At 42.8% G+C, this 24,949-nt stretch overlaps 2 protein-coding genes across 7 annotated transcripts; one reads left to right on the top strand and one right to left on the bottom strand.

Annotated features, from left to right (window-relative positions):
- Positions 1-5,271: 5,271 nt before the first annotated feature.
- Positions 5,272-9,230, top strand: josd2 (Josephin domain containing 2). The gene is made up of 5 exons (XM_049025811.1): positions 5,272-5,551; positions 5,803-5,987; positions 6,253-6,378; positions 6,643-6,837; positions 8,563-9,230. Exons 2-5 carry the CDS (start codon positions 5,866-5,868, stop codon positions 8,672-8,674), a joined length of 555 nt encoding a protein of 184 aa, XP_048881768.1. The 5' UTR covers positions 5,272-5,551; positions 5,803-5,865; the 3' UTR covers positions 8,675-9,230.
- Positions 9,231-9,297: 67 nt separating this feature from the next.
- On the bottom strand, positions 9,298-24,725 carry ttyh1 (tweety family member 1). 6 transcript variants are annotated; one of them, XR_007399720.1, is made up of 16 exons: positions 23,699-24,723; positions 22,039-22,174; positions 18,804-19,030; positions 17,491-17,602; positions 16,991-17,334; positions 16,421-16,516; positions 15,959-16,031; positions 15,120-15,195; positions 14,975-15,030; positions 14,742-14,834; positions 14,535-14,627; positions 12,017-12,156; positions 11,626-11,793; positions 11,075-11,155; positions 10,391-10,469; positions 9,298-10,097 (listed from the first exon to the last, which is right to left on the bottom strand). XR_007399720.1 is itself a non-coding variant. In XM_049025732.1 (15 exons), the coding sequence occupies exons 2-15, from the start codon at positions 22,162-22,164 to the stop codon at positions 10,077-10,079; spliced, it is 1,704 nt and encodes a 567-aa protein (XP_048881689.1). In that variant the 5' UTR covers positions 22,165-22,174; positions 23,699-24,723; the 3' UTR covers positions 9,298-10,076. The 6 variants fall into 6 exon arrangements, 4 of the variants coding, with proteins under 4 accessions (XP_048881689.1, XP_048881690.1, XP_048881688.1 ...); XR_007399719.1 differs by having other exon boundaries at positions 9,298-10,469; XM_049025732.1 differs by lacking the exon at positions 11,075-11,155.
- Positions 24,726-24,949: the final 224 nt, after the last annotated feature.

Below are 24,949 nucleotides of genomic sequence, written 5' to 3'. Positions count from 1 at the left end.
AATGTTGTTTGTACAGTTCAGCATTTAATGTTGTACCTTCAAGGCTTCAGAACTGGAACATCAAGCTCCAGAACCTTGGACTGAACAGTCATGTCTATCAGAATGCCCATGAGTTGTGAGAATGGGCATCAACATCTAGGGCTGCACAATTAATCGAATTTTAATCACGATCACGATTGCCACAATTAAATTAAGATGATCGTCGGCGGTATTAACATTTGAATAGGGAGCTCTGCCGTATATCAAATCAAGCACTTTCTCAACCAAAAGTCAGCCAACCACCAGGGGGCGAACGAAAGCATATATTGTATCAGCGGCAACCTCAAATTGTGACACAGTGAGATGTCGGGAGCAGAATGTCATATGTTTTTGTGCTTATTAATTTAAGTATTAACAAAGATTAATCTTAATCCCACAGCAGTGATAAAATAAAAACATTGCTTTAACATAAATACTAAAAGAATAGATCGCTTTAATCGCTATTACAGTTGGGTATGGGCACGCGGTCTCATTTAGAAAACATACAAAAAGAGATGCATATAATGTTTATTCATTCGTTTTGTATTTGTCCGAGTAACAAAGTAATGGAATGATAAGCCGCTTCAGTCGAAAACTGCATTTTACTACTCATTTCAAATAATATGCAGGGTTGGCAACTTTGGTCAGCTGCATGGAGTGAGATTTTCTGTTCTCTGTTCTGCACATACATTTACATGTATGTAAGTTTTATTACCTTGTAAATAGTCTGTAGGGTTTGCAAACTGCCGTAACATTTTTGATGCAGCTAATTTTAAATTCAGAATGGAATATAGATCTGCCGTAAGATTTCTTGCGTGAGAGTCTGAAAGACTTTGCATCCCTGAACACGTACATTTTTTTTGTTTCACCTGAATTGATTTGTATAGAAAATAACAGTATACAGTTGTTAAAAAGCAGAAACTTTTTACCAACATGAAATCACCAATAAACGACTTCTATTTATTCAACATTTTATAAAAATGCATACTACGTCCCGCTTTATGGACAGAACAGCTACTCCGTTACGAACATTACGGCTTTTTGAGTATTGTTAGCTGCTGTTATTAATAGGGGGTAATCAGCGTTACCTGCATGATTGCTATTTTTCTTTTTGCTGCAATTGTTTTCATTACTTTATTTAACTTGACACACCTCATCTTTAAATTCTCATCCTTGCATTAGAATATAGAGCAGTTAATGTTGATGGTATCTCATGTTGCGTCATGTTTTAAAATTACTACACACTGAATATTGAACTGAAGCTTGACATAAAAAATTAAATCGCAAATCAAATCGTAATTGCAATGTCTATCAGAAAATTCGCGATTAGATATTTTGTCCCAAATCGTGCAGCCCTATCAACATCTCCTCCGCCCTAACTGTAAACAGGGGAGCCCTCTGGTATGTGTTGTGAGTCCACTCCTTATTGCAAGTCCACTCACGCAATATTTGTATAATATAAGCAATAATTGCTTTATCACCAATGATGATGAGGCTACCTACAGGGATGACGTCAACTCCCTGACATCATGCATGGTGCCAGCAGAACGACCTCTCTCTAAACACCAATAAGACTAAGGAGATGATTGTGGACTTCCGCTCAGACCGGACCAGCATGCACATTTCCCTCCATATCCACAATGCTACAGTGGACAGAGTCAGCTATTTCAGGTTCCTGGGGGTCAACATTCCTGCAGATTTGGTGCACTACTGATTATCAGAGGGCTAATTTTGGTCTTGCCATTCTTGTTTTTTTCTTGTCTCAATTCCATGCACCAGTAGAATATTTTCATCAGACTACTTGAAGATTTAGTCTTCTTTCAGAAGAATCTTGTAAACACTTTTGATATTCATTCTTTGGAAAACCAGGTTTTGTTCAGTGTCAGAAAGGGGGCTAATAATTTCTTCTTGACTGTATTTGCTTGCTGCTTGAAAACTGGGGCAGTGCAAGAATGTGTCTGTCATTATCGGCAATAACTTCTCTGGCGTGACCTGGCGTGATCTCTTCTATATCAATGATGAGTATGTGTAGCCAAGAATATGCCAAGTCTGAGTGACTATCATCTCTTTCCGTATTGTTGCCATAGGACATTGCTTTGCCAGATTTCATGAATGCCTCAAGCATGCCACCATATGTCTAAATATTAGCTGCATGATTTCTTACTTTGCTTTATAAGATTTCATCACGACTTGTCTGCTTATATCTGTTTAATGAATAAGGTTTGATTTGGATTTGTTAACTATAAACAATCTGTTTCTTTTTAATAACGCCAAGAAATTAGTCCTGCTGGTGCCAGATACCTGAAATCCTCTGGTGTTTTAAGAACATTCCCTTTTGATCTCAACATCATTGTCATCTGCGATTTTTGCTTATTTAAAAAGAAAAATATAAAATCCTTTGTGATATAGACTTTTCTACACCGTGGGTAGCAACAAAATGAACACAGGGTGTTTTCTTATGAGCTGTAACTTTTTTACTGTAACAGTTACATGGCTCCGCCATAGCTCAATGGAAAGCTCAAAAAAGTATTTTTCATGGTATATAACATTTGTATACAGCATGTCTGAAATTATTATGCAAATATGTTTTTTAAATATATAAGTTTGATCCAACTGGTCAATAACTATATGCTAAATAAGACTGCTTGAGAGAATATCTTTCGAGGATCTAAGTTACTTTAGGTTATTCAAATGAATAGTAAAATAAAAAATTATATCGTCGTCTGAGGAGATTATGTCAGGTGTGTTTTAATGTCTAAATGGGTAGGATTGTTAAACCGTATGCAAAATTCATAAACAAGAACACAATTTAGGAGACTTTTCTTTACCTAGGAACAAGAAACAATCAGTTTTATGTCTTTATATAACTACCCTTTTTCTCCATAATCATAATCTTTCAGTCAGAGAACTTGAAAGAGTGTTGATGGCTTCTGTAGTTAGAGCTTGTTTTGCTTCTCTTTTATGTTTCTCTTGTTTTGCTTCCCCTTCCCAGTAAAGCTTTTTTTTTCACCAGCACCCACGTGGCCACGATGGAATTCAGGTCAGATGTGGATGGTGGCCAAGTCATCAGCTTGCTTACAGGGAACTCTTCTTGGGGGCAGCGTGTGGCTCTGTGTGCCTGTAATCAGAAGGCTGCAGGTTCAAACCCAGCCTCAGCCTGCGGGTCCTTGAGTAAGGCTCTTAACCCCCAGCTCCCTGAGTGCTGCTACAGGTGGCAGCCCTTTGCAAAAAACAACGTACTCTATGGAAAAAAAAGAGCAAGTTGTGGGAGGCGTAAAGACAATTTCATAATCAATAAAGTATTGATTATTATTATTAGCTAGGAAGCTATACTTCTGGAAGGATGTGAAGGGGCATCATCTTCCATATATATATGCAGTTCTTCTTAAAAACTCCTCCAGTAACGTGCAGAAGTTCTCACTGCTGAGCTTCACCCCATTGTCACCTTTGAATGTCTCAGTGACTCCATTGCTGACAATCCCTGCTCAGATCATGATACCACCACCTCCCCGTTGTTGCATCAGTCTTGCAGGAGCTTCCCTATCACACAAGACCCACCCTTTGGACCACCCATGTGGTCCATCTAGTGTAACCCTTCATTCATCAGTAAGAATCATTCTGCTAAAAGTGTTCTCTGGCCCACTTTAAATGATTCTGAATGTGTGCTTTATTGAGGGGGGGGTCTGCTGATAGACATGCTGACTTGACCCAGTGTTCTGTGTCTTTTATCATGTTTAAACACCCAACACCTGCCTTGTTGAAGACTTCTGAGCTAGTCAGTAATTCTGTTAATAGTAAGTAACAGAAATTCTCTGAAAAGTCCCCAAAAACAGTGCTATCTTCATTTGCAATACTTTATTCCCAATCAGGAAAAATAAAATTACCCCTTTCCCACTTGCTTTTTTGTGACACAAAAAAAAACATTTTTCTAAATACTTTTTGGTGTTTATCTCACAAATGGGAGCAAGTAAAAGGTCAATGCTTTATATCAAAGCACCACAAATACATATGTAGTCCATTACATTAAAAAAGGCTTGTTACTCCCACTCCTTCGCTATTTTTTTATTAACCAAAAATAGGGGAAAAAAGCAGTTCACAAAATGAAACCTGCACTTAAAAACTAAATGATGTATCAAGAAAAAGTAATCATTTTGAGCTTTCCAACAAGCTATAGCTAAGCCATAAAGCTCAGTAGCTCATAAGAAAACACTCTGAATGATCTTTTTTTATTACCTGAGACATAGATAAGACACTACAGATGTAGATTAGATTAACTTGAACAAAAAAACACTTCTGAGCTTTGTACGGTGTTGTGAGGACAGTGAAGATTACATAACCTGAAATAGGGGCAAAATGGTTAAAATGCACACCAGTTACTTTTATACAGCAACATACATTAATCTCCACTAGAGTGCACTTCAGCATAAGAACTTACCAGACCAAAGTAACCAGTATATTCCAGTTTATCATTTTAATATAATTGACTGGAATCAGGATAACACTAAAACAGAATGTGTCCATACATCTTTCAACAAGCCCCTGCATAGGGTACTGGGCCTGAGGGATGTTCTGAATTGGACCATTGCAGTAAATAAGGTATTTGGATTAGTTCCCAATCTCACCTGGAGATTCCTTGCACCCAGCTTCGTGTAACAAATATAAAATTAATTTAACCAGTCGTTCCTGAGTAGTGTCAGTGGCCTGAATGTCTGCATATTCAAAAACTGTAAGAGAAATTTTTTAGCCTATTTAATAAAATGAAACCATTATAGCCAATATCGCTTGAATTACAGTAGTTTTATGAAGCAACGCTATACATTCCAAATGTCATTCATTTATAATACTCATAACTGATTATGTTACAATATTTTTCTTACATGTATCTAAGATTTTCCCATATTCCGCAGAATTCTATGTGCAAACAAATGACTGTGTAGTTGAAAATGGCTAAGCCTAAATAAACTACAACTCCCACTATCGCCAATGCATGTGACAATATCAGGACACCATTTGAGAGCGCTAAAGAAATTATGGATAGGACAGCTTTCACACTAAACGACGTTGCTTTAATGGCGCTTTGTGGAGTAATTAACAGTTTATTCTGCAATTATATTTTGAAAGCTGTGCAGGTTTCCCACGTGGCTTCGCCTAGCCTGCGGTGTTTTTATACGCATGCGCCACTGACTAATTCACCTTGGGCGAGTGTATATGACGCGGTGAAAATAGCGCGCACCCTTCAAATGGGCGTTAACGATTTGCAATAAAAACAAGACGACTTCCGCTTTCACAAGTCCACGGGAGGAATTAGTGGTGGCTAATTTTAATAGAATTATAGAGTAGGCTATTTTGTCACTAAAAGATTCGAGTTTAATCATAGTTGCTTATGTTAATATTTGCTATAGCATGAAAACTATTTAAGTGTCAGCGTGCAAGAATGAGATATTTGAGCTTGATTTGAAACTACCGCTTTACTGTTGCTTGGTAGCTAGCTAGCTACACTGCTAGCTCAGCATTTGCTGCAGCTACAAATACGGTAATTATATTGTTACAGTGGCAGTCATTAATATGCAGATATTAAAACTTTTAATGTGTGTCCAGGACGACCACATATTTTCTGATACGTTTCTGTTGCATTTTTTTCATATTGCGTGCAGGAACTTATATTCTTGCGGTGTTTTGCAGCTTGGGGTATCTGATGCAGCATCATTCATATACATGTTCTTGAAGTGCCCAGTTATGAGATCTAGTGAATATTATAATACTTGTCATATTTCCCTCAAATAGTCTGCGTTTTTGCACCGACTGCGGGAACCGTTGCAGCTACCTATCTGCTCGGCAGGGACGAGCATGAGCGAAGGAGACGTTTTCCACGAGAAGCAGAGGCTGGAGCTGTGTGCCATTCATGCATTGAACAACGTACTTCAGGAGAAAGTCTTCACGAAGGAGACAGCCGACGAGATATGCAAGCGGTAATCTCATCGTGCAACAGGACCGCATTCCGGGTGGAGCAGCTCCGTGTATATGATAAAATATATTTCATATTTTAGACCTTATTCTGCTTCTCGGATGTATTCCATCTCTACGATGCTGTAATTTTACAGCTCCAGTTTAATCCATTGCGCAGACTGAGCCACACGTTAATGTTCCGTACACTTCGGTCTTCGGATTCATTGTCGCGCTTCACTCTGATCTGCAGTTTTCTCCAAGTGTATTTAATATTTTGCCTTTTTTTAGTTTGGCGCCGCAGTGTGTCGTGAATCCTCATCGCTCAATGTTAGGGACAGGGAACTACGATGTTAACGTGATTATGGCCGCACTTCAGAGTCGGGGGTTGGCTGCTGTATGGTGGGACAAACGAAGGTAACACCCGAACCATTTCGTATTATTATCCTCTCATACCTGCCTTGATCTGTCTTTTGTAACAGTCTGACGTACATGCAGTTGACTGGCTTGTCCGACTAGTTATTGTAGCATGTATTGTAAAGTGTATACTCTACCTTCGCTAGAGTTCAAGTCGGCAAACAAGCCAACAAGATGATTCATAAAACATCACCCTAATTAATTGGTATTTGGTTTCAGGGTTTCTGTAAACATTGTCCTTCCTTCTGTCTCTCATTCCCTCAGGTCTGTACAGTGTCTGTGTGCAGACCAGGTGCAAGGTTTCATCCTGAACGTACCTTCCCGGGTCTCACTGGGAATGGTGTCCCTCCCTCTCAGGCGAAGGCATTGGCTGGCCGTGAAGCAAGTCAGTGGATCCTACTATAATCTGGACTCTAAACTTAAGAATCCTATTTGCATTGGAGGCGAAGCTGAACTTCGGTGAGAAGGATGGCAGTGGGGAAGAGGATTGGTGAGAATGGGGAATGTAACGGAATTAAGGACGTTAGTTTGGTTCATCTGTGGTATTAGGACTTGTTTGCAAACATCTTTTAAATTTTTGTGTCGTATGCAAAGTTTAGTTGCAGTTTGGATTTCTTTAATGAGTGTCATTTATTTTGAAACCTGATGTGTACCTGCTGCAGGGCATTTCAGAAGCATTAAATAGAATTGTTTACATCAAATTTTAAAGGCACCATGTGTCATTTGAGGCTCATGCTTGTGTAATGCAGTTTAACCTAATTTGATTATGCCTTCATGAGCACATCCTCTTCACTTTATTTATAGATTAAAAATTAGGGTTGCATACGGACCTCAAGATGTAGGAACTTGAATTCTGACCACATGACTGTTCAGACTGAGCATCTGTTAAATATTTATATAGTGTATATATCATCATCATCGGAACCCTTTATTGCTGATGCAATATACCATGGCACCAGTCACAAGTACCGGTGAAGAGCAGGCCATCAACCGACCTTACATATACACAGACATCACAGTAGGGGGAAGACCGGCCGGGAGACAGGGGAAGTGAGAAGAATAGAAACAAGATAACATGGTGGGAGAGGAGGAGAATAAAAAAACACCCCCCAGAATGCACTCCAGTAGGGAGTACATTGTGGGAACCGAAAAAAACACCTCAGCAACATAAGCACATGGGCACTACACCTTACATAAAAATGACACGACTTGCAACGGGTAGCGGAAGGGGGTGTGGAGGTGACCCAGCAGAGACAGACAGCCATCCGGTCCTGCTGCCATAGAAACGGCGCTGGTCAGACCCGCCTGTTCACGCTGGGGGTATGAAGCGGCGGAGGCGTGGGATGGGGTGAGGGTAAGTCCTTGGGATTGGGGGAGAGGAATGCAAGAGAGTCTCACTGCCTTGTTCTTCTGGGGGAGTTGTTAGTTCCAGCAGCAGCCTTGGCCAAGGCCAGTGCTGATATGGGGGAGCCAAATACTTGATAGAATAAGGTTGTTTGGGTTTCCATGCGGGGAGCTGAAATTTCCAGCTCCTCTAATGTCCACGCTGATCTCCGCCATCCAATAATTTTTGCAAAGCTGTTAGCTTCTCCACGATGTTATCCAGTTTGCGATCCATCTGCACAGTCTGAGTGCTAACAGCTCTGCCCACTCCATCAATCATTCCGGCCAGCCTAGTGGGGCTTTGAGAGGCTGTCACCGTCTTCTTCAATCTTTGATAAACCAGGGCAATGCCTAATCCAATCAGCATAATACCTGTAATCATGGTTCCGAATAAGTAAATGTCTTCAATGTCCTCCACGGAAAGAGCTGCCAGGCACACGACCCTCCACCGCTCCCATCCGTCCATCGTGTAGCCCGCTGCGTACGTTCCTGCAGGACAGTCAGGTTCCCCCGACCCTAGGCTTCTCGTCGAGAAGATGGTGTCAATTGCGTTGAGAGACCAGCTGATCAAATCCATAATTTTTCGTAGTTTGGAGAGCAGGGCTGAGAGAGTCTCTTCACAGACACAGTATAAGACAGTAGACTAGACGAGATATATAGATATATAGATATATATATATACTATATATATAGATATATATATATACTAGACGTATATATAGAGTTCTTTGAAGCTTTAACGCAGTGCTTAGTCTCAGCAGTTAGCTCAGTGCTAAGTTTTTCTTTCTGTCTTTCATTTAGTACCTTCCTCAGTGAGCAGCTATCTCAGGACGTGTCAGAGATGCTCCTTGTCGTCCAAAGGGAGGTGGAGGAAGACGGGAGCTGGCTGACCAGCGACGAGCGAAAGAAGTGAGACTTCAGGGACAACAAGCCATTTTCTTCAGGATGGAACTCTTAACTCCAGTTTAAAAAATGCTATATCAGACTGAAAGCCTTTATAAAAGAACCACTTTTTGGAGGCACTACATGAGTGTTACAACATTTATGAAGTCCTACACAAATGCACGCACATATAGAGAGAATGCCCAGGAGACTATTTGAAATGGGGAGGGGAGGGGAGGGAAGGGGGATTCAAGTGGTCTGTTGGTAAGAGCTGTTACTGACCACCCGGTAGTGTTGAAATTTTTACAACTGATGCATTAGCTGTCTTGTCTATTTATACACCTATGCACTGTACCTTTGAGGAAAATGCAATGAAATCTATTTATGTTTTTGGTCACCTATGCAGAAAACAGGTACAGTATAGTTGCCAGGAAATAGCCAAGTGGTACCTGGAGTCTGTCTGTCTGTTCATCTATCTCTACCCACCCGACTATGCACATAACAGTGAATGAGAGCGCCCTCTCACACACTCACTCGGGCTCAGTGGAATTGCAAACAATAAAATTAAATGTTAATATTTATATGAAGCAGCGATTCCGACTCTCATTTGACTTGGATCGGTGGTCCTGCCGATTAAGAAACATGAGGCTTCACTTCTCTATACTTGCCAAGACAAGATTTTATTATTAATTTATCTGTAGTAGAATCTGGAATGAAAAACAGTGCCATTCAAAAGGAGCATTAATACCATACAAACTTGGTTTAAGGATCGACAAGGCTGATAAAGGGACTCGGTACAATCTCCAGCATGCTATATATATACAGACCATCAGGAGGAGAGCTCCTACAAACACAGACACTGTACCGCTCTCTTCTCTTTGCATTATTGCTATTGACACAATTTGATCCTGCTTCAGCCGAAGTTACTGGGAGCAGCACCCACACACGTTATTGTTACAATAATAAGGTCAATGTTAAGAATCTGCAAGTTGTTTAGCATCTTCGGGGGAAAAAAAGATCCAAAAAGTAAGGAAACTGCAAACCAGTAACACTGAAAACGTGTAATTTCTAATGCAATATAAAACACAAACTTGTGATCAGATAAATCACCACCACCATCTTGAAACAGTTCACGAAGACTGACTTGACTGGCTCATGGTTCCCAGACTCTGTTCTCTTATTAAATCCCTGACATTTACTGGAGAAAAAGGGACAAGGCTTACCAATCAAGGGGTCCATTCATTTAAAACTCATATCAACGGTAATAATGTTACCAACTTTATGTATGGAGATTAGCTTCTTTGTATCAGTAATGTTTCCATTTTTATGAAACTGAACATTTGGTATACTTATACAAACATTAATTAATTAGTGTAAATGCGAATTTCTTGAGTGGGCAGGACTTGGCTTTGATTCACTGTCCCTGTAGCCAGTTAACATGCTGGGAGAGAATACTGTTCGGCCAGAAACATTGATCCATAAGAAGATCACGAAGGGATTCGGAAGACAGAGAAGAAAGAAAACAGTTATTTCCTGAATGTCATATATGTTGAAAGTTAGTATGTTTCCATAATCAAACAAAGTGGTATTAGTTAATTGATCAGTAAATCACTGGGTCTTATAGTAAGTTTCTGCATCAGATTTCAATAAATCCACAGGTATAAAAGTCAACAAACATGCATCACTGAAAACGAGCTTGCATTAATAGCCATCATGGTGGGAACGTTGCCAGAGCAGAGGAACTCACAGAGGGAGGTGAGGGCCGTCTGGCCACCAGGGGCATGGCCTCATAGCCAGGGCTGCCATTGCAGGAAGCGTTTGGAGTCCTGCAAGGACACAGAGATGGAAAAGGGAGGGTACCGCAGGGGAAAGTGGGGAGAGAAGTGGGACATTTCATTGGGGTAAAGAGAAAGGAGAAAGGGGTGGTGAAATTAGTATCTGTTTTGGCACAATCCGGAAGGAGAAAAGAGCGATGTGCAATGCGGATGTACCTGAACAACACAGCGGTATTAAAAACAGAGAACAGAGAAAGACGGAATGGCTTAGATTATTCAGAAATCATTTTCATAAAATATATTTTAAATTTATACATTATTGGAAGTACTAGTGAAGCACAAAATGACACTTCGTGAACCATTTGTTGTATTTTTTGACCCCACTAGATGGTGCTCTTGGTTTGCCATGGGGCATGGTTTGTGCCCTTTTCTGAAAAGAGAGCAGCATCTAGTGGGGTCAAAAAATCCAGCAAATGGTTCATGAAGTGTCATTTTGTACATCCCTTGGAAACACTGTACATGCCACGTGTATGATTTGAACATGGGTTTTGAGATGTAGACACCTCACATCTATTATATATGCAGACTATAAAGAGTGGATTGTTACTATGCAGATGGTGCTCAGAAGGGGGATGGGGGTGCCTGGAAACATTTACCTACATAAGGTCATAGTTCTTCTGAATATGAGTTTTGTCTCGTAGAGGCCAACCTATGCCTGTCTTACACTGAAAGACAGACTGGCAGACAGACACACAGACAGACAGACAGATTTGTGGGTTTTTTTTGCTGGCCGTGTAAGCCTGTCAGTGCATCCACCTGCATTTCTTAAAATAGGCTTCATAATTACACTGCCAGGAAGCGCATTCATACAGTTAGCCGGTTTACTTGTTGTCTATGACTGCAGAATCAGAGTTAGTCATATGTTTTCAGTCGGTGTCAGACCACTTAGGTTTAATTTATACTTCAAAAATGACTGCCCATCTAAGTCAGCTCTACATAGCCGCTGCTGTGGTTACACACTACAGTTGCCCTTTCATTAGCAAGCATCAGCTCAGCTTTTTCTTTAGCTCTTTAATGCTGGTGTCTGTCTAATGGCTCACAAAATGATGTACACTGAGCAAGTGGACAGGCATGCACATTAATGTCAGTTAGTAAATCAGCCAATGGTTACTGTTTGTCTGTCTGTGTGTCTGCATCTGTTACTCACGGGAGGGGCGGTGCACTAGAAAACGGGGGAATCCAGCTGGCCCCCTGGTAAGTATAGAAGGTGGGTAGGGCCCCACGCTGGGGACCCATGGCCGTCTGTCTACGTGCCTGATGAGAAGTGAAGGGGTCCTCATTCTCACTGTCGGAGTCTTCATACTCTTCTAAATCACTACTCCACCCAAGGAGAAACAGAAATCAATTAATCAATGATTAATCAAGCAGCAGTGCCATCAGTAACTAGAAAATTATGCAAATGGACAAGGGAGGATAGTTGGCTTGAGAGAATTTGTAGCGATGGTTATGTGGAGATGACTGAACGGAAGCACTTAGACATTTAAATATGTCGTGTCATAGACTCAGGTAGATGGGGGGCTGCTTGCTGATTGACTTACCTGGGGAAGGTCCTCCAGGCCCCAGGCAAAGAGCAGAGGATGGCGGTGAATGCCAGCGCAGAAAGGAAGGAATAGAGCGAGAGACAGAGTAGCCCTTCTATGCCATCAAAACACAGGCCTTTCAGAGAGTCCGTGTAATCCTGAGAATGACACAGAAATGAGCTGATGTGCAGTGTTGGGATGCTTGCTTAATTTTTTTAACAATGTTGCAAATTTATTAGTTTCGTGACAAAAGTCAATTGAGAAGCAATGTTTAAAACATCTACACATATGTGCCACACAGACATTTTCTTTTTAGTGTCATAATTATTTGACTGACTCAGTTCTGTTCTTGCAATTGTGCTATTAATTGCAACTGTAGTCACTGGCTCCCAAAGGGATACTAAACACAAATGTTTGCCGTTTTGTTACTGCAAAGGCGTCAATAATTAAAAAGCACCCAGTGAGGCTGCCTGTCATTTAACTTTTTAACTCAGAACAGCTTTTGTAGAATTATAGTTTGGGCTTCAACTTATTACTACTTGAAATGAATGTTTAAAACTTGTTGTTTGTAATGTGATACATATATTTTTCTGTAAACAAAAGAATAAAGTAATGATTTTGTTATAAAGCCAATAAATATTTTATAAATATTTTTACTCAATTAGCAAGCATCCCAAGACTTTCTGTGAACCATATTTTACGAAAACCAAAAGCATGTCACCAGAACATAAATATGAAAGCATCACAAATTCACCATAGGCTGGTACTTGCATTTCAGGTGCGATGGACGCAAGGAAGCAGTGTTCTTACACTTGCCTCTTCATGCAAGCAGCCAACAAAACTGACAATAAACTGATAAACAGCTCAGCACCAGTGTGAGTCCTGCGGTACTGTGATTTCAGAAAAAGCCCTACAGCCAAGAAATCACTAATGGGCAAATAGGAAGCCAGGAGAGAAGTGGTGAGGAACAGCAGCTGCGTAACCCAGGCTCGACCCAGAACAGAGTCCTCACACTGCCGTCTCCAGAAAATGCTCAGCTTCTCGCCACTTGTACAAATAGCTCTTTGTGCCCAGATCTCGCATGTCTCTAATTGTTAAGAAAATACTAAATGAAGACAAAACAACATTCATTGTTACCTCCTTATCGCTCCCAGCACCCACACCCTCTGCTCATTTGCATTTAGTTGGAAACACATGGTTTTGTCCAACGAAGCTGGCAAATCTCACCCTCTTATAGAGTAAATAAATGAAACACCTTGGACCGGGCTGCTATTAAGGTCTGGCCCTCCTGAAATTGGGAGCAGCCAGCATGCTTCTCCAGGCCCATCCTCTCTTTTGTATCCATTCAATCATTTATAGACAGACGGACAGACTAATGCACGTATGAATGGACAGACAGACAGGTGGGCATACAGCCAATTCCAAATCAATCAAGCCGCTGTAACGCAAGCGCAGCTCCGTTACGCATGTTCCTGTAGCTTAATTCAGCTCAGTGTACCACAGATATTTTCCACTGGTCAAAACACAAAGAATGTGCGTATTTTCCCCACCCCCGAATCACCCATGATGCAAAACCCTTTGTCTCACATGCCCTTTAACTTCATGCTTATTAAAGGGGTCCTTTAAAAAAAATTTACTCAATAAGCTTTTACAGTTCCCCTTTTCTCCCGGCCAAGAAGACAGAGACATATTGTAAAACTCCAACACTGCTCATATTAATTGACATCTCAGACTATTATGCCCTTCAATGTATTCACTCATGACTAAGACTTCCTGTTAGCTCGCATTAGATGGATGGTATCTCTTGGGCCCTGTGGGTTCACATGCCTGTACTGACCTCAAACATAAATCTGTTGGCTAACCTACAAAATTCCTGTCATTAGCAGACACATGGACACTAAAGGGGTAGGCAATCTTATCCAGAAAGGGCCTTTGTTTATGTGGTATTTTGCTACAACTCCATAATTAGACTACTAAACCGAGGACTGATTGGCTGAAGAGTCCTCACATCTGGGTTTGAACAGCTGACTAAAAGTTTGCCCACCCCTGAACGAGGCTTAAGTCATTATCTTGCAGTATCCATTTCTGACCTGCAAGGGGGGGTAATGACCCCAAAAATAAGCAGACTCTGTAACTGCTGCTGCCCTGATGTAGGTCATGGAGGAACGCCGTTGCACGTCACCATCTTTCCATGCATTGCACTTTTCGTGTGTACAGAATATCTTTAGCCTTCTAAGAATCGGTCTTTCTTTTTTCCGTAGTATCAAGCTTCCTTGTAACTGGTCTGCAATGATCTTTACCACCTAAGAACCAATTGAAAGCGCATCAAGTGACCCTCTACTGGAAACGCCATTCTGATTCCTCTTCGTCCAACAAAAGTCGATCTTACTTGACAAGATTGAATAATCACAAATGATCCAAATACTTCGCATAAAAACCAGGAAGGTTTTTCCTTCAAAGAACACTTTACAAGCAGTCCTATCCAGCTCCAGTGATGTTCTCTCGCGCCTGTGATAGTCTCCTCCGGGTCCAGTACCTTGTTAAGACCTCGACAGTTCAGCAGAGCGACGAGTTGGTGGAAGTTACTCTCCGTCGCATTGAGAATCAGCTGGACCTCCTTAAGTGGCCTCTGTGCAAAAACGAGAAAGTCCATCGCACAACGTTCTCTGCAAATATTCTGCAAAAAAGCCAGTTTGTCTGCCGGTGCTGTTCGGTCCCTCCAGAGGACGTTACAAGGGTGTACCTCTGCTTTAGGGAACTGTGAGAGGGCCTCTCGTTCCAGGCTGGCGAGGTGCGTGTGAATGCTGGACAGCGCCCTCTGGGACTGGGTCAGCAGCTGGGAACCATTGAGGCACTGGTTAGCATACTCATTAAGGTGCTGCAGTCATATACACAGATTATAATACCCAGAAGGGAAGGTCATTAAATGCACAACAACTGATTCTGCTATAGATCACACTGGGAATGATTCATTACCTGCTGGAAAGGACTGCTCATCTGTTTGCTGCACATCAGGTAGTAATCCAGTATTTCTGGTTTTCAAGAGAGCGCAATTCATTTAATGGCCACTCAGATCCAGAATGCAGACCATCCATGCGCTGGATACAGAAATATCCATTACCTGCGCTGGTTCCCGAATTAAAATGAGAGGAGTTGACTACAAAGGTGTTGGGATCAGAGCAAAAGTCACTTAGAGCCTGACAGAGGGGGAGAGAAAGAGAGAGAGAGAGAGAGAAGGTAGGTTGACAGAGACACACTGACCAACTGACACACTTCTCACCTGACTCACAGCGACGCTACCCGATTTACTGCGTGATACAGGTCAGCACGCTCTGATTCCTATTTAAAGTAAATGATGTAAAGTGAAGGGTTAACCTCCCCCCTCCCAGGGAGGACATCAATGGGCTTTCAGTGAGAGGAGCGGAGAGCGGCCTGACAGCTATGGGATTGTTCACTGCTGGTGGATAAAGACAGCGAGGCTCTGTGAGCTGACAGGCTCTGACATCTCTCCCTAGCTCCCCGAAACACTGTCCCTTTTCACACTCGTCCTCTCCTTTCACAGAAGCGTCACAATCCCATCGCCAGCCTTGTTTCAGTACATTACCCATTCATTGCGGTAATGTCTTTATAAATTTAATCGGCTCTGTGTACCCTCTCATGAAAATATCTCTTTTTCATACAAAAGTCATCTGTTTCTGGCCCCCGTTACCCATCGTCGGGTTCGGGCCCGACTCCCATGCAGCATGTGGCGTTGCTCGCTGTATCCATGGCACCCGAAGCAGAGCATGCTCTCTCAGCCTCACATGCTGACAGTAACACACAGCGTGACAGCAGCTGTGTTTGGCTTTCCTGGCAGGGTGCCTGACAGGCTCGCGCCGCCATACTGAACATGGCCCAGTGTCCCCCATCCCCCCAACTCTGCTCGCTTGCCTCCTTGCCTGCAGTTGCTATGATACTCACCACCACGGTGGCCGTTTCCAGCCCCAAGGAGCCCCAGCTAAGGAAGAGGGCCAGCCAAGCAAGCACAGTCATCCTGAAAGCAGGAGAGCGCAGCACCTTAAAGAGGGCAGGGCTTACAGGCCATACAGTATCTGTGTCTCTCCTGACCCTGACCAAGATTAGAGGATGGATGGATGGAGTTTTATTTACCCAAAAATGTTCTGAGGGAAGAACAAAAAATAAGAGATGACCAATCAGATTGTAGAGGAGGTGGGTCCAAGCAACTAGAGCAGGCGGGATCAACCAATCAGATGTCTTGGTCCCACATCCTCCAGTTGCTTGGACCAATCCTCCTCCACAATCTGATTGCGTTAACTTTCTGAACCAATCTTTTTCCTTCAAAACCTCACAAATTTTTTTTTTGTGTAAGTAAAACTTCATTGAGCATTTCTCTATTGAAAGTGTGTATACGTCCATACTCACAGGACCAGGAGCCACCGTGCCTGCTTTGCCAGTCCCAGGAGGATGAAGAGGCACACCACCAGGTCCAGCAGCAGCAGCAGCACGTAAGACAGCCACCTGGGGAAGGCAGAGTGTGAGAACATCTCACAGGCAGAAAGACACGGGAGGATCGGCATTCAGCACAGCCTGGCAGAATAAGGGGCCCAGCACTGAGGGTAGGGCCTGCTTCTTATCTGATCAAAGGTCTGTGTCAGATTTTTGTTCAAAAGTTTGGAACAATTTTCAATAACAAAACAGCATTTCATGAATTTTAATGATTTAACAGTAACTTTCCATAAAGACATCAATATATAACAAAAATGTAAAATTTTTAACGCTCACTGATCATTAAGACATTAAGAATGAGTTTTGTGTGTGCAAAATTTGGTGGTTTGTGCTTCAAACCACGTTCAGCCTTTTCACAATAACCAAACTGATTCATAAGGTACATTATCGGCTAGGTCCGGATAAACTGACTTTCAGAACCCTGCCTTTTGCTGTGGGCAGCAACGAGAATGCGGGGGTCCATCCAGCGCAACCCTATCTGCTCACCTGTAGTCCTCATTCACCATCAGTGTGTTGGCTGCCCAGCCAGGAGAGAAAGGCCCAGACACAGGAGAGGCGAGGATAGTGGGTGGGGGAGCAAGAGAGGGGGGCATGAGGGTGGGAGGGGGAGGGGTGAGCACACTGCTGCCATTAATCCCTCTGCCTCTCAGTGGGGGAATCTTGGGAGGCGGGCCTAGCGTCAGGGAGGAGAGGGTGGTCACCACTGTCTCTGACAGGCGTCTACAGGTGCGAGTGGACACCAGGAACGGCATGCTGGTGCTGAAAAGCTCCTCCAGCGTGGTCAGGGGCCCAGAAACAGAGAGCTGCAGCCCCACGATCGTGTCCGACACCTGAACAGAAGCGGGAGATGAGAGTGGAGCACAGACGGGGTGTGCAGTGGCACGACTGCCTAGACCAGGCTGCCTGACAGGCTGGGTCAAAACAAGAACTTTCCCACAAGCGTCCCTGAGAATGAACAATTCTTAATCTATTATGCAGAGCCTCACCAGCAGATTTATAGAGCCCAGTGTATAATTGGCTGTGAGAAGCGAAGAGGTCAGTTGATACATTCCATCGTTGGCTTCACTGTTGCCATAGAAACCAATGCCGATGGCAACGCTACAAAAAAAGAAACAAGAGAGTGCCACATTCAGTTGGTGCGCGCACTTTAGACAAGATGTAAACATGGTAAGACATGGGTAGGAAAAGGTTGGAATACGTTTGGTCCGGTAATATCTGTAGACCAAGTTTATACATTTATGCATCCAAATTAAATCCTGCTATTTGTTAATACCCCTTAATCCTGTGATAAATGGTACAGTCCAATCTTTTGCAAAGTATGTGACCCAGATCGGAAAAGGAAAAAAAGAGAGAGAAAGAGGCAGAAAGAGAAATAGGAGGGGGTGACATTTATTTGCTAAAGTAAGGAAAAAAAGAGAAGATTTACAAATGGGATCACTTTTCTGGTAGAAACACATAAGGGATGGACAGAAAGAGGTATTTAGGATATGCTTCCTTTGCTGAATGACACGATATACCAGTCATATTCTTCAGAAACTTTTCTCCAGTGCACATAGATTGCTGTCATCGCCATGTGTAGCAGAGCTTGTAGTTAGGAAACTTCAGAGGGATGGAAAAATAAATCAACAAAATCCTGAACATATAAGAACCTGGACATCATTACCCTGAAGAGCCGCATGTTCTGTCATAATTCTGCTTAGATAGACAGGGATGGACAGACAGATACTACACAAGATAATTTATTATTTCAAGATAATTTATTTTCTAATCCTATTTCCTAAATCCTGCCATTGCAACAAGGGAGCATCTATTTTTATAGATTGGACCAAGCTGTAAGTGCAATCACTAACCTCTACATTATTGTGCTGCTATACAGTCAGGTAAAACTTGGTGACTTAGCATGAAAGATTCAGCTTTAGTTTTTCAGTTTACTATTTATAAAAATGTACCTAATGATAGTCAATCCATTTAATAGCCAATGGGTTTTAAAGGACCAGAAAATTACAAGGAAGTATGAATTAACTTTAAGACACCGGACTACATCGCCTCCCTCTTTGGTCCTGTATCACCACTTCCTGAAGCTTCTCTTTTATGCTCATGGGCTCTTATTACTTCAGATAAGAGCAATGGTGACAGGAAGTGGCTAAGCAGAGAGAATTAACCCTCGTTCTGAGAAGTCATTCGCACTTTCCAGTGAACAACCGCAGACTGCAAACACGACAGGAGCCCTTAGTGTTACACATGTCAACATCAATTTCCTCGAATTTTGGAATGCAGCATGGTGGCTAGGCGATCTCACCAACAGAGAGTGACAGCTGTCACCGAGACCCAAGTGACACAGCAGATGCCCGCCTGCTTCCTGCCACCATATCCGCGTCCCCCACTGGTGTCTTCGTCCTCGTCCTCCTCGGAGCCAGAGCCCCCATCGGCACGGTGACAGCAGCAGTAGTGAATCAGGAAGCAGAGCACGACCAGGAGGGACAGAAGCAAGGCAATGGCTGACAGGCTCGACAGAACCAGCAGGGTCTGTGGGAAATGGGAGTGGAAGAACCAGAGAACAGAGGAAGAGAGTGTGAAAGAGAGAGGAAAGGTAAAAGATTGTAAGGTAAAAGTGATTGCATCTCCAGACAGGGACAGCCCACCCAGACTGGGAGACATACATCTCTGCTGGACAAAGAAAAGACTCCCTTATCAGCAGGCTGATACCCTTCTGAGGATAACATCACGACGTCTCCTCCACAGAAGTACAATACTTGATAACTGACATTCCACCCATGGTGTACCCGAGTCCTATGCCCTGTCCTGCCTGGTACAACACTGACCAGGAGGGCATTTAGAAGATGGATGGACAGATGAATGGATGGATGTGCGGGTAGAGATATTGCATGACAAAATGTTCCATTTCAATAAGCAAATGAAAGTGAAAAGTTGTAGTATGCTATCCATCTGATGTCATACTACTTTTGCTGTTTTGTACTGTATTTGCCCATCTTCACCAAGTTCCTACTTCCTCCCTCATTGCAATTTCCCCCTTCCTCCTTCATTCCTGTTCCCAGTTCCTCCCTCAATCCTGTTTCCTACTTCCTCCCTCCTTCCATTTCCCACTTCCTCCTTCATTGTCCCCCATGCCCTCCCGTTCCCTCTAGACACACCAATGAATCTCTATTAATAATCTGTGACCTACTTAAACACACTTACCACTACTCTCCAGCTCCTCTCCTCTGATATTCATCCTCCTGTACTGTTACTTCATCTCCTCCCAAATTTCTATATCCTCCTGAACCATTACTTGATTTTCTCCTGTATTTCTACATCCTCCTGAACGTTACTTGATCTCCTCCTGCATTTCCATATCCTCCTGAACCATTACTTGATCTCTTCCTGTATTTCTACATCCTCCTGAACGTTACTTGATCTCCTCTCACATTTCTATATCCTCCTGAACCATTACTTGATCTCTTCCTGTATTTCTACATCCTCCTGAACGTTACTTGATCTCCTCTTGCATTTCCATATCCTCCTGAACCATTACTTGATCTCTTAATGTATTTCTACATCCTCCTGAACGTTACTTGATCTCCTCTCACATTTCTATATCCTCCTGAACCATTACTTGATCTCTTCCTGCATTTCCACATCCTCCTGAACCATTACTTGATCTCTTCCTGCATTTCCACATCCTCCTGAACCATTACTTCATCTCCTCCCACATTTCTACATCCTCCTGAACCGTTATTTGATCTCCTCCTGCATTTCCACATCCTCCTGAACCATTACTTCATCTCCTCCTGCATTTCTACATCCTCCTGAACCGTTATTTGATCTCCTCCTGCATTTCTATATCCTCCTGAACCATTACTTCATCTCCTCCTGCATTTGTAACTCCACCCAGCCTCCATTGCTCATGAAATCCCCTTCCTTTTTGCAGATGACATCACTGGCTCTCTCCCTGCCTGCTAAATATACAGCCCCACACACACACACAAAGCCAAAGAACAGTATGGAGGCTTAGCTGTATTCTGCAGCTACAGGGGAGCCATGACAAACAGGGGGGCACATGTAACAAAGGCAGCACAGAAGCTACTCATACTGAAGCCTACAGACTGACACCCACGCGATATAACAGGCAGCGGCCCCAAATTTATTCACCAATCAGTTTGGTGACTGTTATTTGTAATCTTAACTCACATACTTGTAATCTTTCTGGGAGTCTCAAAACAGATGGCTTGTTAATTCAAATATTTTGTAAGCAATATCCATAAAGACATCTGTGCTAACCAGCAATGCAATTCCTGCATCCATAATCATATTCAGAGTTAAGTTACCTGGTCTCACAAACCATGTTCCCAACCGCTTCTCCAGCTTTCGTCTACAGTGTGATAGTCAGTGCTTGGCACGTCCATTCCTTACATGTCAAATTCCAGTTACAAGTCCAGTTTTTCCCGGGGCTTCTCAGTCTCCTGACCTTTTGCACAGAGAGCCCTACCAGAGGTGCAATGCAGGTGATACATCCTGCAGTCCTTTCTGCCCGCAGTGCTCAGGGGTTTTAATCTTAAACATGTTAGAATGAGACCCTCAACAAACAAACAAACAATGAAGCCCAGAGCTGCTATGACACACTGATGGCCACAGCGTTCGATCCCACAACTTGCCAGACAAGAGCAAAGAGCCCAAATTCGTGAAGCTACACACTGCAAGACTCCAGTATCTAAAAGAACTAGTGGTGTGTGGCTCTGTGAGTTAGAACCCGGGGTTGGAAGGTCGCCAGTTCAAATCCTGGGGCTGATAGACTGATGTCACTGAACCAATCCCTTTAAGCAAGATATTTAACCCCAGATGCTCCAAGGGCGGGCTAACTCATGTCGCTTTAGATTAAAGGATCTGCTAAACGAATAAAATAAAATAAAATAATGAATTTTAGATTGACCAGCGCTATCTGTAACAGCTTGCTGGACACGTCGTCCTCCATGCCCTAGGACTCATTCACATGCAAGCAGCAAAAATCAAGCAGAGGGTTTGGCTTAATATCAGACCACCACTTCAGATAACTTTTGGCAGAGATCAAACGCTGTCTGCATGTTGGTGATGTGATTTGCTGTAAATGTACTGAGCCATGGGCCTAAGCGACAGTGACTCCCTGAAGTGAATGTATTTAAAGACTCCTAAAACGCCAACAAATCAAACTCATAGAACTTAGGTATGTTGCAGAGTAGAAAAACATATTAGCTAAACTGAAGGGCTGCAGTGTTTCTGCTATTTCTTTATATATCTGATGCTATTTTTCTAGCCATTAAACTACAAATTAGCAATACAGCAGAGCACATACAGCTTAGCTGGTTTACAAACCTATGATGTAATATTAATATGGTATATGCAGTGAACCAGCCGGCGAGGTATATATGGCTATGCTGAATAAAAAGGTGGTACTCTTCATTCACTGAGGCAGTTTGTGTTTTCTTGATATGGTCTAGGTTGCTGAGCCTTGATTTCATCCACATCTCCAGCAGGGAGCGTGGGCCAGATGGAGGCCTTACCTGCTGGTACTCCCAGCTGTCGGGGCTGAAGACGTTGTCCTGGGTTTGCAAGTTGAAGTCCAGCCGAGGCAGGGCATGACACACCCTCACCCAGAAAGACGGGGAGTAGCCAGGAACTGCCTCCATGGCTCCCAACCTTCAGCGAGAGCAACATGGGTGCAGATTAGAGAGGAAGTGGGCAGGCAGTGCATCTTGGGAAATGTGCCTAGAATGAATGAAGCTGGAGAAAGGGCGTCTCTCAGTGACACATATCAAAGGCGAGGCTAAGGACATCACAGCATCGACTTGGAGACAAAGAGCGAAACTTCTATGACCCCAATTGACACCCCACCCACAGAGCAAAGCAAGGGAATGCGTGAAACACGCTCACTGTCAGTGCATGGGACCCCAGGTGCCGCCAGTCCCACAATGTACATTAGGACCAGAGGATAATTTAAATGAGATCTGCAGCAGCTGTCGATTGGCCTTATCGATGCTTCAGCAAGCACACAGGGAGTGCAGGCCTCGTGATTTCCTAATGTGCAATAGATCTGAGCGCCTGCATTGGACAAACTGTGGTGAGCAAAGCGCAATGCTTATCAAAGACAGGACAACAGGACTACATACACACACACACACACACACACACACACACACACACACACACACACACACACACACACACACACACACACACACACACACACACCCTTATTGACAGTATACATACAGATTTGTGCACATTGCACAGTGTGACTACAATGCATTAAATCGAAGCCACCTGTCCACAGGGATGCGCTGTTGGCAAGCTGCTGCTGGAGTCTTGTAATTGTTAATGTAGTTACATTTACGTGAGGCTTTCTGTCAGCTTGTTAACACAATGGGCGGTATTGCATAACAGGAGACCCTTTCAGGAGGAGGAGGAAGCAAGAGCAGAGGATACAGGATGAGTGTGAAGACATTTACAAATGACAGGAGACGCCTCTCACACTGAAGTACAATCCTAGCACACTGTCTCCTAAAATAACATCTTATTCATTCACAAGTGACGTTTTCCCACATTTTGATTTCAATGACTATAAATTCTCGCAGCAAGTCTGTTAGGTCAAGTCGAAGCATGCAACTGCTAATGACATCATCTTAAATGCATGGAAAGAAGAGGGAAAATGTAATGGAAAAGGGGGAATTAAACCTTACAGCATAGCATTCAGACAAGTACAAGGCACCTTCATGTGGGATCACGTTCCCTAACTCCCGATTAATGCTGATTGTTTTAGTGTGCTACTGTTCTTTCTGAATTTATGATCCATGTGTCTTACAAGACCACTACTGTCCTAATTATGGTTACAACATTTAAACAACTGCTTAAAATCTCTGGGAAATAAAAACCTACAACCACAATGAAGAGTGTTCAGTATTCAAAAAGTATGTGCAGGGGAACAAAGGCAGCAAGCATGCCTGCTTATATACAACTTTACAGTGCCAATAAGTTCATCTCCATGTAATATTGTATTCATATGTTAGATGCATGGCACAGTAACATTGAGGTAAATGCATAATAGAAACATTGATAGCAAATCACTTGACTGCACCGTATTACAGAAGTTCTGGCAAAAACCCAAACAGCTTAAACATTTAACCCATAATAGAAACACAACCTGTTCCTGCATCTGTAACTTACCTTTTATGCCAGTTTTGTGCCTTTTATGCCGTTATCAGAACGTTCCCAGTCACTGTGCTTCACTGGTGAGCATTATTGCAAACAGCTTTGCATGAGTTCTCATCTTCTAAGCAGCTCAAAGAACAACAGTGAAAAGAGAAAAATGCAATGAGAAAAATGAAAAGTGCTTATGTAGCTGAATTTACGGTTTCTCTTCAAAGATATTCAGCCTGGATGAGGACCTCAGGAACTGGGGTGGTTTCTCTGAGGGTTCCGTGCAGCCCTGTTCAGAACTCAGGACACAATGGTTTGTTCAGACAATTTCCCTGTTTAGTGAGCAGTCATGCTCTCATTAGCAAGGTGAGGAATACGATCTGACGGGGGTCTCACGTTGACACTCCATGGAGAAGCTCAGGGCTGAGACTCTTAGCAAGGGAAAAAAACGAGAGTATTTTTCCAGTACTGTCAGCAAAAGGCTCCAAAATCCACAAAAGAAAAAAAAACAGGGACAAAAAAAATATATATATATATCCAAAGGAGATTTTAAAAATCCTTCTGGAAATCCAAAATCCCAAAACATTCACAACAATTTCAAAACTTAAAAATAAAAAATACACAAATTCCAAGCACCAAAAATAGTATATTGCAAATGGACTCTGTTACTCTTTCAGTCAGAGGAATGCCAAGAGGCACAGATGCACATATATTGAGTCAGACTCAGAGAAGAGAGTAAGTCCACTTATACAGGGAGAGGGAGAGAGGGGGGATGAGAGGAAAGGAGAAGTCTAATGGATATTAACGAGAGACAGGCAGCTTTCCATGTCAACAAAGACCAAATCAACAAGCAAAGATGTGTACATACAAAGAGCTTCTTATAGAGACCAGAACAATATCAACAGCTATGTGTCCAGACAGAGTAACACAAAGCAAAACACGCGGACGGAGGACAGGGATGGAATGAGAGAGAGAGAGAGAGAGAGAGAGAGAGATATGAAAGGACGCTCTCTCCTACACAGCCTCGATGGTTTGACCAGAAAATAGAAGGATTTAAAAAAAAAAAAAAACACAATACACACAAATAGAGAGAGAATGAGAACTGGGTGTTTGCGTGTGACTGGAGGTGGGTGGTAAGGGGGGGAGTGTGGCGAGGAGGGGGGGGGAGTTGGTTTTTCTGTGTCGCCGAGAGAGAACAAGTGTGGGGGAAGGGAGGCTAAAAGATAAAGAGAGTGAACAGAGGAGAAGGGGATAGAGCACGCCGGCCGAGTGATAGAA

This window comes from Brienomyrus brachyistius, chromosome 9 (assembly GCF_023856365.1).
Source record: "Brienomyrus brachyistius isolate T26 chromosome 9, BBRACH_0.4, whole genome shotgun sequence".
Lineage (NCBI taxonomy): Eukaryota > Metazoa > Chordata > Actinopteri > Osteoglossiformes > Mormyridae > Brienomyrus > Brienomyrus brachyistius.
The sequence above is the reverse complement of the archived record's forward strand: the minus strand, read 5'-3'. Positions and strand labels throughout refer to the sequence as shown.